At 41.9% G+C, this 13,200-nt stretch overlaps 1 protein-coding gene across 2 annotated transcripts; it reads right to left on the reverse strand.

Moving 5' to 3' along the window:
- Nucleotides 1-5,250: 5,250 nt before the first annotated feature.
- Nucleotides 5,251-10,236, reverse strand: si:dkey-245n4.2 (uncharacterized). Of its 2 annotated transcripts, XM_056592554.1 has the most exons (7): nucleotides 10,137-10,183; nucleotides 9,841-9,913; nucleotides 9,373-9,749; nucleotides 8,969-9,110; nucleotides 8,417-8,536; nucleotides 7,833-7,923; nucleotides 5,251-7,602 (listed from the first exon to the last, which is right to left on the reverse strand). In XM_056592554.1, exons 3-7 carry the CDS (start codon nucleotides 9,733-9,735, stop codon nucleotides 7,413-7,415), a joined length of 906 nt encoding a protein of 301 aa, XP_056448529.1. In that variant the 5' UTR covers nucleotides 9,736-9,749; nucleotides 9,841-9,913; nucleotides 10,137-10,183; the 3' UTR covers nucleotides 5,251-7,412. The 2 variants fall into 2 exon arrangements, with proteins under 2 accessions (XP_056448529.1, XP_056448528.1); XM_056592553.1 differs by lacking the exon at nucleotides 9,841-9,913 and having other exon boundaries at nucleotides 5,252-7,602; nucleotides 10,137-10,236.
- Nucleotides 10,237-13,200: the final 2,964 nt, after the last annotated feature.

Raw genomic sequence — 13,200 nt, forward strand, 5'->3', positions numbered from 1 at the left:
TAACCTGACACTATCCAGCGTAAAAAATATCTTAAAAGGCCACTTTGAAGGAAGATGGTGCATCTGACGTCGACCACTAACTCCTGAACATAAAATAGAATCCCGTCATCCCGGAGAATGACCTACGACCTTCCTGTTTCCTTTCATTGAACTGAAGGAGAAGCTGTGGCCTTCAAGTGATGCAGAACAAGTAATGCAGATGCTGAGGAATACCCCTACCATTACCTTATACATCAAATGTATCCTGTCCTTGACAGCATCACATTTCATTTCAGTCCCCCGGGGGTGACATCAAAGTCTGATGAGATCCGGATTGAAAGGATTAGTGAAGCTGTAAGCCTGGAAAATGAACAGCAACAAAAAAAAGTCCCAGTGTGTGTCTGTGAGCTTCAAACTGACCTCACACACAACGATATTCCTGGAAGCAATGAAGACCACCGGGCTACAACATCCCGGGAGAAGGGAGGTCATCTCACAGTCTACATCCCAAGTGAGATACAGTGGGCAGACATCAAGATGACCAGTGCAATCACTGTTTTCCTTTGGAGAAATGGGTCTTTTTTTGCAAGATTGAAAAAGGCCAAGCCAGATTATATCACACGCACGCACGCACGCACGCACGCACGCACGCACGCACGCACGCACGCACGCACGCACGCACGCACGCACGCACGCACGCACGCACAGTAAGCCTCACTGAGGCTAACCATTAGCCTCATTGGTTAACAATGTTAACATTGGTTAACAATGTCTTGCAAGTACTTTGTTGGACAGAGTCACAGTACAATTACAAAATAATTGTGTGACACTGGAACCAAGGTCAGCATCATAGCTCGGAGGAGGCGATATCTCCCGCACACCACCACATCCGTCCAATTAATGATGTTTTTGAGAAGTGGACCACTAATTAGACTTTCCTCAAACTAAACAAAAATTCCATACACCAGCTTGATATTAGTTTTTTTCAGAGCAGCAGGCGAACCACCACTGAAGCTCTCACCATCCCAATTCTTGTGTCAGTAGACTCCGGTCTCAAGTGACCCATCATGGGCTTTAATAATCGCTTTCTAAGACAGAATAGGTCTTAATGCCACCCTTCCTTCTACTGATGTTGTACACCACATGTTCAGCTGTCAACCGCACCAACATTTGGAAACTGAACAGAGATTCATCTCTTTGTGCAAACAAACTCACTGGAACAGAAATTATCAAATTGGCATCCTCCTGTCTACCCTGTTCATCTCCCAGAGCAGAACTTACCCCAGTTACCCCTTACCCCAGTTGGGATGTCGGTCAGTACCTGACCGTCATCCCATCTCCAGATACAGGCTCGACTCTCAGGTGGTGGTTTTCTGTACTAGATCAGTGGAAGGCTTATCATCAGAGATTTCTTGATCCAGAGAGCTGACCCGTTATCTGCATTCATCACACCATGGGGGGGTATAAGAGTGTTCGTATCCCCTTTGGTCTCATCTCTGCTCCTGCTGAGTTTCAGATAGGGATGGAAGACTGCATGTCAGAACTGAGACTGAGAAACCATCAACCATACTTGAACGAAAACCTGGTCTATAGTCCAAGTTTTGAAGCGCAGCTGGAACATGTGGGAACAGGTATGCAACTTTTCCAGCAGCAGTGTATAGCTCACACACAGAAAGTTTGATATTTTTAAGAGCCAGGTCAAGTTTCTGGCAAGATGGTGAGCAAAGAGACTACAGTATGGATCCCAGAGAGATTGCTCCAGTGCAAGAACCAAACCCCTCTATTTCTAATGTTGTCTTCTTCAATGCCACAGTGAGACACACCAGGATTTGTATCTGCCATTCAATGAAAAGTAAGGGTTTAAAAAGCACACAAAAGTCATCTTAAACCACCATCACATGGGATGAGAAACATAAATACTTAAAAAGAAATGGATTGACTGTATATCATCATATTACTACACTATATGGACTTGAACCAGCCATTTATGATGCACTCTGATCAATTCCAGGGGTGCCTTGGAGCTGTACTCTATCAGCGACAGAAAGGCAAAATGCCATTGCTCATGGGTTTCTCACTCTGACATAACTACCTTGTGCATTCAGGCAGGCCGGCATTGTTAGCACTCAAATCATGCCCTTTTTTGTCCTCCATACAGACAATAACCCACTCACATACATGCATGTACTCACCACCGCAAAGTAAAATGCTACGGTTCACAGTGATGGGCTTCAGAGCTAGTCGATTTTAACTTCATCCTCAAATACCGGCCAGGGATGTTCAATGTTGTCAGTGGCCGGTATCGAATGCTTCTTGCATTTTAACTACATTAAACAGTACACTGCGGAGGTGTGTTCCAATGTCAACTGTACAATAGTAAAAGGAGAGAAAAACTCACAGTGGAAGGGTTTGAGCATACCTGTGTGGTGCATTAGGCAATCAATGCACATAGGATAAACCAGCCATCCCCACACACACTCAGAGAGTGCTCTGACAGGTCAGTATTCACCACCTGCGCGGCGTACAGCCAACCTTCAACGTATTCAGTAAACTGGTTTTCGACAACATCCATCTATACTGGTGTTGGAGGTGCCTATTGTAGGTGGAGTTTTGTGGGGGATGTCCTGCTACACTTGTGCACATTGTGGCAACCCGCCACGTTGAGCGAACCAACTCCTCCCAAACAGGACACCATTTCGTTGGGAAAAGCCAAAAAAAAGGCATGTTTATTCCAGAACATAAAAGTCTCTCAAAACACAAATAACGTAAACCTTGGGAGGAATAAACGGTCCCCTCCTTCGTGGGTGGAATCCCGTCACCCACGAGGACCGGTCTCTCCGTGCAGGAGCTCCAGCCGACAGTAACCCAAGCTGCATCTCTGCCAGACAGCACAGCGGCCCAAGGCCTCATGCTCCGAGGCAGAAGATGGGGAAAATGCCATCGTGGAGGGTGGCCCTACCATTCCAGGTCTAGCTAGCCCTGGCTACCACCACTGTTACACATTCATTGATTTTGTCACAAAGAAATGTGTGTGCTTGAAAAAACCGAGACATTTTTTTTTCTTCCGATGGGCTGTGCGACACAGGTAGATTTGAGAATTACAAAACATAGTATGGTGTAACTGCTTGTAAAATATTTGTTTTTGGAATTCAAATTTTCTACCTAAGTTATTCCAGATGTACACATTTCTTTAATGTATGCATTATCTTTGTATAGAGGGTGCATTAAGGTTAGTTGTGGAGCTAAACTTTTGGCACCAGGTATTTTACAAGAAAGTAGTCTTACTGCTCTGACCTTCGGATGGATCATAAAGGCGATAAAGCCCTATACCTAAAGCAAGCCTGTAAGGGATGAATCACAAGCAGTGTTTTAAAGTCTAATCCATTAATCAAGCAGATACAAATGAAAAGGTAGAGAGATTATGAACCTCTGAATCCTGAATATATAGTTTGTGATTCAAACTTAAGCTTGGGTGGGACCAACGATTCTTATTCCTTTCCCTTTTTTTTACTGGACTTGCCCTAGCATGAACTTTGTGCGTCTTTTCATAATTACATTTGTACGTGCTCCTGCACGCGACAGCTTGATGCCAAACAGCCACCTTCCTTTTCCAGAAATTAAACAAAGCTGTGTTAAAATGCTCCATATCATATCTGTACAACAGTAATATACATTCACTATTATGTGATTTTTTTTGTGACTTTATTCATCAGCTCATATCATCACTAGGTAGGGACCAAAAAGGGTTATAAGGGTATAATACCACTCTGCCACATACAACTATTAGGTAATTTTGTCGTTAAGTGGCAGATAAATAGAAGTTAGTAATTTCACATCGTCACCAGCTATTCATCAGGTCCGGTGTGTCTGCGTGCAAATTCTCTTTTGTTATCAGGAGACCAAGGAAATGCCAGAGTAGCCACGCGATGAGAGATCTTCCATGCATAGAGCCTATGCAACCAAAGTCATTATATTTCAGTAAACTTTCCACTGTATGGGTCAACAGCCTGTCAGGACAGGGATGCAGTGGGATGCAACAGTGATGCAAACTCATGCATATAACAGTATATTATACATGGATACATTGTATTGAATAGGTTATGCAATGGGGAAAATCCCCAGGAAAGGAAAAATCATCAAACCCAGATTCAAAAGTCAAAGAAGGGACCTTTTAACTGGGCCCACACTTCCCTAAGGACATAGTAAGCCACAGATGATGCACATTAAAACATGCTAAAACAACACACCAGTGGGATTCGGCCTATTTGAACTCCTGTAGACTTATGGTATCGGGACAAACACCTAATGGGCCTGGCGCTCTTAAGACAGAACCAGACTTATTAGTCACACTGAATCACCATAGCAAACAAACACACTGATCTGTTAACATTGGTGTGCAGGAGAAAGCCACTAGAGCTAAAGCCGGACAAAGCACACATTGGCTGCTTTTAGCCTTGTGGTGGAGGGTGAGAAACACAAGAACTGAGGTAGTAATTTAGGTCTGGGGCTACCCCTGGACCGAGGAGCGGCTGTCTCTTTGAATGAGTTTGGTTTAGCCTGACAATGGAGAGATGACCTCACTGCACCCTTGTGGTTAAGGTGGAAACCACTACTAGTCTTGTGTGTCCGAATGGCAACATGCCTCCCCAGTACTGTTGGATGAAGGGTTCAGTAGGACACGAAACAATGGCACGATTTTGAGGTGTGGTCCAGGCAGTTGTAAAAACATCTGTTTGGGAAAGTGTGCTGATCTTGCCATTGTGGTCGAGCAATCAAGTGAAAAAGTTGAGGAGTATATTCAGGCAAAAATAGGATTAAAGACCAGTTCGAAAGTCTGACGGGGTAGAAATGTGTTTGGTTTGGTTCAGGCAACACCCCTAGCCCCCCCTGACAACTGTACGTTGTGCATGCCTCAGTCCTAGACTGTCCTGGTGTGCTGCATAGGAAACACCTCAGGGGTAACATGTGCAGACCATATGTACCAACGGAAAACCTCAGCAACCCTCTCTGTGGTCTTTTTGTACGTATCTTCAAACCAGAGCATTATCGACACTAAGAGCCGACCCATTGCACGCTGTTCTCCGCCTTCGCCAGTATAGAACAATAAGATGTATATTAAAATATAAGATGTATATGAAATGCATGAGTACATGGCAATCAGTGGATTGTGAATTTTGAAATGAAGGGGGGGGGGGGGGTTGCTGGTAGTAATACTGGGCCCGGCAACACTCAACTTTTAGTGGCGTTAAATGTGTGGGCCTGTTACCATTATGTGGCTCAATGTGGGGTAATTACAACGTCTGTCGTACTTAGCAACTCATTATTTTACACATTCCACATGTACATTTCCTGTCCACAGCAGTCATCGGGCCAGACATAATCAACAGAGGCACCAGATCCCCACAGATCAACATCAAATCAACACAATGATGTTGTCTTTTCTCTATTAGAAGACATTTATTTTTAATTAATTTGACATTAAAAGTTAATGCAGGTAATGCAATAATAATATGCCTGCAATATGCTTAAGTATATTCTCATCAAGCCATTACGGTACCAGTTTTGAGCATTGAAATGTAAATATGCACCATTATTCCAGTCATGTGGTAGTCATGACTCCTGAATACTACAAATAGTGACAATGCAACTGAAGGCACAATGATACAAGCAACTGGAAATGCAGAATGGCAGGCGTTGAATGTAATGCAGGTCAGTGACTCATAACATACACGTTTCAGCCCTTTGTCGTTCCCATGCCCATGTTCCTGCCCTGAAAGGAATTATTCTATTCTAGATATATACACACCTTCTCTTCTACGTCCTGAACTTCTAAAACAGGCCTTCATTAACTTAATCATTCAGCAACACAATTGCTGACTGATTAGCATCAAAATGTTTGCTATGTGCGTGAGACACATGTATAAGGTTTGGCAGTGCCGTAATAACCTCCTCCAACCCTCCCTTTTTGACAATATCTGGATGTTAGACAAGCAGATTGGGATTTAAGAAATTACGAATCAACCAAGGAAAGATTTATGTCTTCTAAATGGAACAATTTTGTATATTCGACAATGCAAATGTTGTTCATATTCCTTCAAGCATTGGATCTGTCAAAGGCAGCTGCCAAATTAGCTTGCTCTGCAAAAATCCCAGCTGCCCCTAAACATAAAAACACCTTCATCTCTTCATCTCTCCTGCTGGGAAATTTCCATGCCACTGGGGAGTGCCAGGACTTTCAGAATCCTCATCAGGCTACAGTTAACGCGCCCACTCCTACAACAACATTCACAGAAAGTTGTAATAGAGTGGCCACAAATCACCCCTTTCTTGATAACCTTCTCATTCCTTTTTGGCAGGACAGATATGTATTAAACAAAAACATGAGCAACGTGAGCAATGCTACAAAAGACACAAGCTAAAGTTAAAACGTTTATTTAGAATAAGTATATTTTATTATGCCATGAAACATCTGGCATACATGTTTAGAAATGATGCAAGAACTGACATCAATGTACTAAGGTGCAGCAAGTCAGAGTACATAGAGTCAGTATCACAAAAGTGCATTAGTCAATAAAACAAGTTTAAACTAGTGCTGAAGGTTAAACGCGTCAGCTAACGCAAAGCAATTTTAACGGCGCTAACGCAAAGCAATTTTAACGGCGTTAATTTTGTTATCGCGCGATTAACGCAATTTTTTATTTTATTTTTTTGGCTCAAAACAAAGAAGCAGTAGCCTGACTGCTATTTTCAAGGCAGTATGTTTGTATGTTCATCGTTCAATTGCACTATAGGCTTTTTTTTTGTATCGTCCTGCTTTGATCATTATATGCCAATGTTGTTATCAATAAAAAAAAATTTGCACAAGGCAAGCCGATGCACTTCTCCATGTTGATAAGAGCATTAAAAGGAGAAAAATTAATGGGACAAAGAAATCAAGGGATATTTAAAAAAGAAAAGTTTTTGCGAAATCTTGAGTTATCTATGACATTAATGTGATTAATCGCTATTAAATATTTTAATCGCTTGACAGCACTAGTTTAAACACATTCTTCAAGCAACCAAAAATAAATCTGTTAAAAATCTGTTACAGATTACTTAAATATCTATACAGCTAGAGTTTATGTAGAATAGAATGTGGAATACATGAAAAAATACACACACTTTTAATTACATTACATACAGTCGGTTAATTCTGTAAAAAGAGGAGCAATTAAATCTTAAATATTCACCTTGTGTGCAATTGTTGATGTTGGAAAGAAAACCTGCACACCACATCTGCTGAGCATAAATCTTGTCAGGCAGCAGGCAGTTTATCCATACCCTTTCATGTATCCCACGCACACACACATGCGGGTGAGCATAACACACACTATGGTCCACATTTACCTTAGTCTCAGATGCCCTGCAGATCATACACAAGCCATTCAGCCTTCTTAAAGAGGAGTAACAGTGCCATCTTTCCACTCAATCAGGATCTCTCCTCGTAGAGAGGGTGAGGTGTGCGGGAGGCACGCGGCGTGGCTGGTGAGTGGGGCCCTTTCACTCTGCACCGGAGACCCAGGAATGCTCACCTCTTCCCTCGGAGAGAAGGACTTCAGCACACACACCACCTTCTTCCTCCTCCTGGAATGGCAATGACAAGTAACCAAAAAGATAGTTCTCCCCATGTTCAACAATTATATGTACATTCTGCTGATTGGAAAACATTGATTTTGAAAGCACAGATTCAGGGTTTGTCATCAGCCATGAGTGTATACAACGAGTCCTTGGTCTAACTTTGATCGCATCAAAATGTATTATGCGTGAATGCTTAAAAAGACATCGTGAGAAAGACTATCCAGAGTGGGTCTTACCTGTTGGAGTACACATTGAGGATTAGAATCACAGTCCCCAGCACTAAAGCCACAGAGCTGAGGACCAACATAGTTATCTTCCAGCTCAGTCCTACAATCAACAAAAAACCTTGATTAACAAACAATAGGATTATTTCAACACGAGCAAAAAGCTCACCACCAATGGCAAATCCCTTTGATATAATAAACCTCTCTGAGGCTTTAAAGCCACACATGTAGGCTGCCTCTCACAATGCACCAACCAAAGAACATAAATTCAATGTATTTAGTTTGATACCTCCAATGGTATCCAATGGGATTAATAAAGTCCTCTGAATCTAAAGTTTAAAACTGTATTTATAATAATTTGTTGTTTTCTTGGATAGACAAAACAAATAATATTCTATACAACTTTGCTTCACTCTATTATTTTCTTAGCATGTCATTTCTGATTGAGACTCAAATGCATACTTATTAAAAACCACAATAGTCGAAAATCACTTTACTGCAGTTGTGCACACTTGAAAATTCACATTGAGTCAGTCCTTAAATAGTTACACTTTTTATATCCAAACAGAAAATACCAACCAAAGCAATTCACTCACCATAGTCCATGGTGAAGAACACCATGGTGGGATTCCCGGGTGCTTTTGTGCTTATGAACAAAGGGACTGGTTCAGACACTTGGTCCTTTTGATAATCATCAAAGCCCAATACATCTCCAACTGAAAGTGCAAAGATGTGGAGATTGTCATTGCTTTATATGAACTAAATCAACCAAACTCCACTATTGTGATATAAAGCCTTAATGGTTGAATTTCATGAGTGACATATTTAATACATTTGAGAAGATATCTTCAGTTAAACACTACTTACACATCTGTATCATGACATTTATTCCTTTTGTGTGGACAACAAATGTTTCAAAACTCTTAAAGTATACACTTTAACTCTACCTCAAAGGAAGAAGCAAATATCAAAGCATTTGACTCTTCTACCCCAAACTGTGAGACTTAATGAAAAAGAGAGAGTGTGTGTGTGTGTGTGTGTGTGTGTGTGTGTGTGTGTGTGTGTGTGTGTGTGTGTGTGTGTGTGTGTGTGTGTGTGTGTGTGTGTGTGTGTGTGTGTGTGTGTGTGTGTGTGTGTGTGTTTGTTACTCGGTTGAGGCTTTGTACTGGAAATGACACTTGGAGAGACCACAAGATGCAATGGATCCCCCTGATTCTGAAAGTGGCGTTGGCTGTCGTCCATCTCCCTGCACAACGTCTGGTTGTCAAGTGTCAGCCACCTGTTTCCATGCTATTAGAGTATATACATTATATAGTTATTATATGGTAAATTATCAACAGTGAGCATGGAAGAAATCTTTATAAATGTTCCAACTGTATCAATTAGCCACCATTCAACCGCCTCTATGTAGTCCATATGTTTATAAACATCTTTCAACTTACTTGGTATTAAGTTGGTTTTATATGTTTATAAATGTCTTTTTTTGTGTGTATCTTCAAAAGCGGCTTCGAATAAAATGTATTCCTATTATTAAAAGCTAAGCGGGCGTTACCTGCTTCTGCTCCTTGGACAGAAATACCAGAGCGGAGTCTTTGGTGGCGATGAGGTGAACACCCCTGCCTTGCAGTGTCAGGTGGCCTCTTTTGGAGCAGGACCATGCTTGTTTACGACGTCCGTTCCTCCCCCCGTCCCCCTCTGTCCTGTCAGCGCAGGGTTGGAGATGGACTCCCTCGTATTGCTCCGCGGGGGCGGTCACACACTGCCCCGTGTGGCCGTTCACCAGGGCCGCACTCCCAGTCTGCCAGTGCCACTCTTGCAGGGGGTTGGTGGGACTACAGTCCACTGTGGACACCCTGCCCTGGGGTCGTCCTACCTGGGCCTGCAGACATTTCCCCAGCAGCTTGTTCCGGATCATGAAGCTGGAAGCCTCTATTATCGGAGAATATAAAAGTTAGAACCATGTGGCAAACACAAATAGCAAACGATGTGATGAATCCCCAGTGGGATTCGAACCACTAACCTCTTCACTATTCGTGCCATCCGTGCTTTACTCATTTCTAGAACCCGAGGGGTTCTTACATCTATAAAAACAACTGGAAGCAACGTTTATTCGAAACTCCCATTAATGCGCAGCCAGCCATATAATCTGGGGTTGTTTAGTTGTTGAATGTTTGGTAGATCAAGCGTGAACATGGAAAGGGTTATCGCTATTAGTTTGGTCCTACGTCCCATCCCCAGTCCCAAGCGACGTCCAGCACAATGACAATACATTAATTAGCAGCTTATCAAATAACTCAACGAAAGATAAACTCCTACCATTGCAGATGAGCGCAGCAAGAACCCAGAGCAGGACGAGACTTGTGCCCATTGCGTAGAATATAATAAAGTTGAGCAGAAGGTGAGCTGCTCCGGCAGTAGTACAGCCTGCAGCACGCAGCACGCAGAATTCAGGGGGCGTGTGTGAATTTGCATAGAAATGCTCTTCAATCCCCCAATCAGATGTTTGCTTGCATTCACAGGCTTCTGTGATGAGCATGTGGGTAAAGACATAAGCAAACGAATTAATAGACCGAGATACTTCCCTGCAGTTATTAAAGTGAGCCCGCTCTTAGCTGCATCCATGGGTGAGCAAATTATGTAATCTGATGAACAAACATAGATCAACAATTTAGGGAACCCTTTTTTGTTTTGTGGCAGGTGTATATGCCTGCACAACTTAACGTTAAACGGAATTTGCCCGCGATCATAAGCAATCTATGTTGTGTCTCCTGTCGGAAGCCCATGGACTACTAATTAGAACCGAAGTGCATAAATCTGTTTAACAGGGAAAACACCATGGTCTGAATAGTATCGCCACTCGTTAAAATTGAGATATGGGACGGCTTTGTACCTGGATAGTCACGTGTTGTTTTCACCAACTTTGTGGAAATACGTAGTAAAGACTAATCAAAATCAAAAAAGCAATTGTTCAAGGGGTAGTAGCTATAAGAGTTGCGTTGTGCCGTGCTGCCCTGTTGCACATTCCGTGTGTCATTATTAGGCCTGATGGTATTTGCTCATGTTTTTTTTAACTCCTTATTGGTCAAACTTAATGTCATATTTGTGTGTGATTTGACACATGATATAGGCCTATGTACAGTTGAAACATGTTATATTCATTATGGAATTAAATATCATTGAACAGGTCAAACTGGACGTGGCACTTCGCAGGACCCCAGAGGCTGAAAGAGACCTATAGGCCTCAACACAGCCCTGCTGCTCTCCTTATGCCTCCTAAAGCCCACTTCCAGCTTGGCTGAGGACGTCAAGGCAGGAGAAGACCCCATCTGCCGTGTGAACCTCACTGTGAGTCAGTTTGGATGAAAGTGGCAACTTACCTTACATATGATGGGTCAAAACTATGTTGTTAATCAAAAGAACCAAATTAGCCAACCAACTTGTCAAATAACTAGTGAAGTTAGCGTAAAGATACTTGGTCTACGCAATGGTTTATCTATGCGTAGGAATTCAGCTGGTGGATAAGACTTTGATCACGACTCACCATTTCCACAAGTTTGAAAGACAACCTAATATGCATACTCAAAGTATTTTGATTATGTAAATAACAAATTGTTCTCTATTTTCACAACAACATAGCCAGGGAAATTATGAATTATAAAACAAACAAAGTTAAAGGGTTGCCTAAATATGTGGTGGTCAGCCATTAGTGTGAAAAAAGTGATGTGGTAGTCCTACCAGGAGAAATAGAGGCTACATGATATTTATTGACTGATTTTTCGTGAAAAGAAATCGGACTTTATATCATTGGCTAGTTAAGGCAGAAAATACAAGCACACTCTGGAAATGGATATCCTTATTAATATCAATAGATACCAGATAAAGGCCTAATTGGAAACCATCAAATAATAAATGAATATAAAATGCAATCCATCCATTTAATAGTTGCATATACCCCCACAATATATGATATTTATATTGTGTATTAAAAACATAGCTCTAGTTAATTTTAAGATGCATGGCTAATTGGTTAAAGCTTGTGACTGATCACACGTGTGACGTGCCAGTAAAGGTTAAACAAATAAATAAGTTTGTCTCCAATATTTGTCGACACTCTGGCGCCACCTGGCTGCTTCAGGGTGTAGGTGGGACATCCAGAGCTGCTTCCCTTCTGTAGTAGCACTGTTCCCCTACTTGTTCCTTACCGTACTCTATTAAAAATGAGCCATTTGTTAACCTTTATTACTGTGACTTAAAAAACACACATTAGCGACATAAAAAAACAAAAGTAGCAAAGCTAAGTCTGAATAAAATAAAGTATATGATGTTACAGATGGGACCAGTGTATAGTGAGGTGACTGAAGGGTTCAAGTGGCGTGGTCAGGTGGGAGAATCCAAGCGTATGGTGGGGGATGCCCCATGAAATGTGGGCTGTTCATGGACACAGCCTGAGCGAGGGCGTAGGGTTATGCCACTGGAAATGGTTGGATTTGCTGTGGCATTGGATAAGCCGCTTGTCCAGGAAGGGAAACCTGTATGGCGAAATTTCTCTGGGTAGATGAGATGGACCAACAGGATAAGGAGTGGGAAATGTGGAAGGGGAAGGATCGAGGTGTCCAACAGTTGTCCCTGTGGGGTAGAGGTCTGATGCACTAGCACTCTGACTCTGTCCATCAGTTGTCCCTGTGGGGTCTGTGACGGAAGAAACAGAATATGCCCTCTGAATGAAATAACGTTATCAAAATACCATAACAGCAGGATTGCAGAGTATTAAAAAACAATAGATCTAAGAAATTAGATATTTTTTGCAAAACAATGTCATTATAAGAAAATAGTTAGATTACAGTTAAAAAATAAATGGGTGCAGGCTTATGATTATTATGGTCTTGTTAAGAATAACTTTCGCCAAATGTCATGCAGTACCTTTTCCTCCGGTCCCCCACAGTGTTCATCATCTATTTCCTTTTTCACATCCATTATCCCAGGAGGCTGCGGCCCTCTGGTATGAAAGACAGATTTAACTGAAAAACGTTGTCGTAGTTGATTTCATACTAAACAACTGCAAACTTGCACTATATACTTTCAACAAGTACATTATTTTGCGATCGTGTTATTCTTATTTGAGGAGGCCTAAGTCTGAATATTTTTTGGCGCGCGCAAAACTTGGCTTTTGGGCGTACGTACACTTTTAGTAACGATCCCACTCACAGTTTTATAAATGAGACCCCAGAAGTCTGTTGGGTTTGCAAAAAAGGTCTGGTTGTGTATTTTGTACAAAAATCAAAGAAAACTGACTTAGAATACTTAAAACAAACTAAAGTGCAGGATGTGGGCTTAGCCATTGTAGAAAAAACTTTTTGCTGTGTAATCAGCCACACCTGGC

The sequence above is a fragment of the Gadus chalcogrammus genome, chromosome 6 (assembly GCF_026213295.1).
Source record: "Gadus chalcogrammus isolate NIFS_2021 chromosome 6, NIFS_Gcha_1.0, whole genome shotgun sequence".
Taxonomy (NCBI): Eukaryota; Metazoa; Chordata; class Actinopteri; order Gadiformes; family Gadidae; genus Gadus; species Gadus chalcogrammus.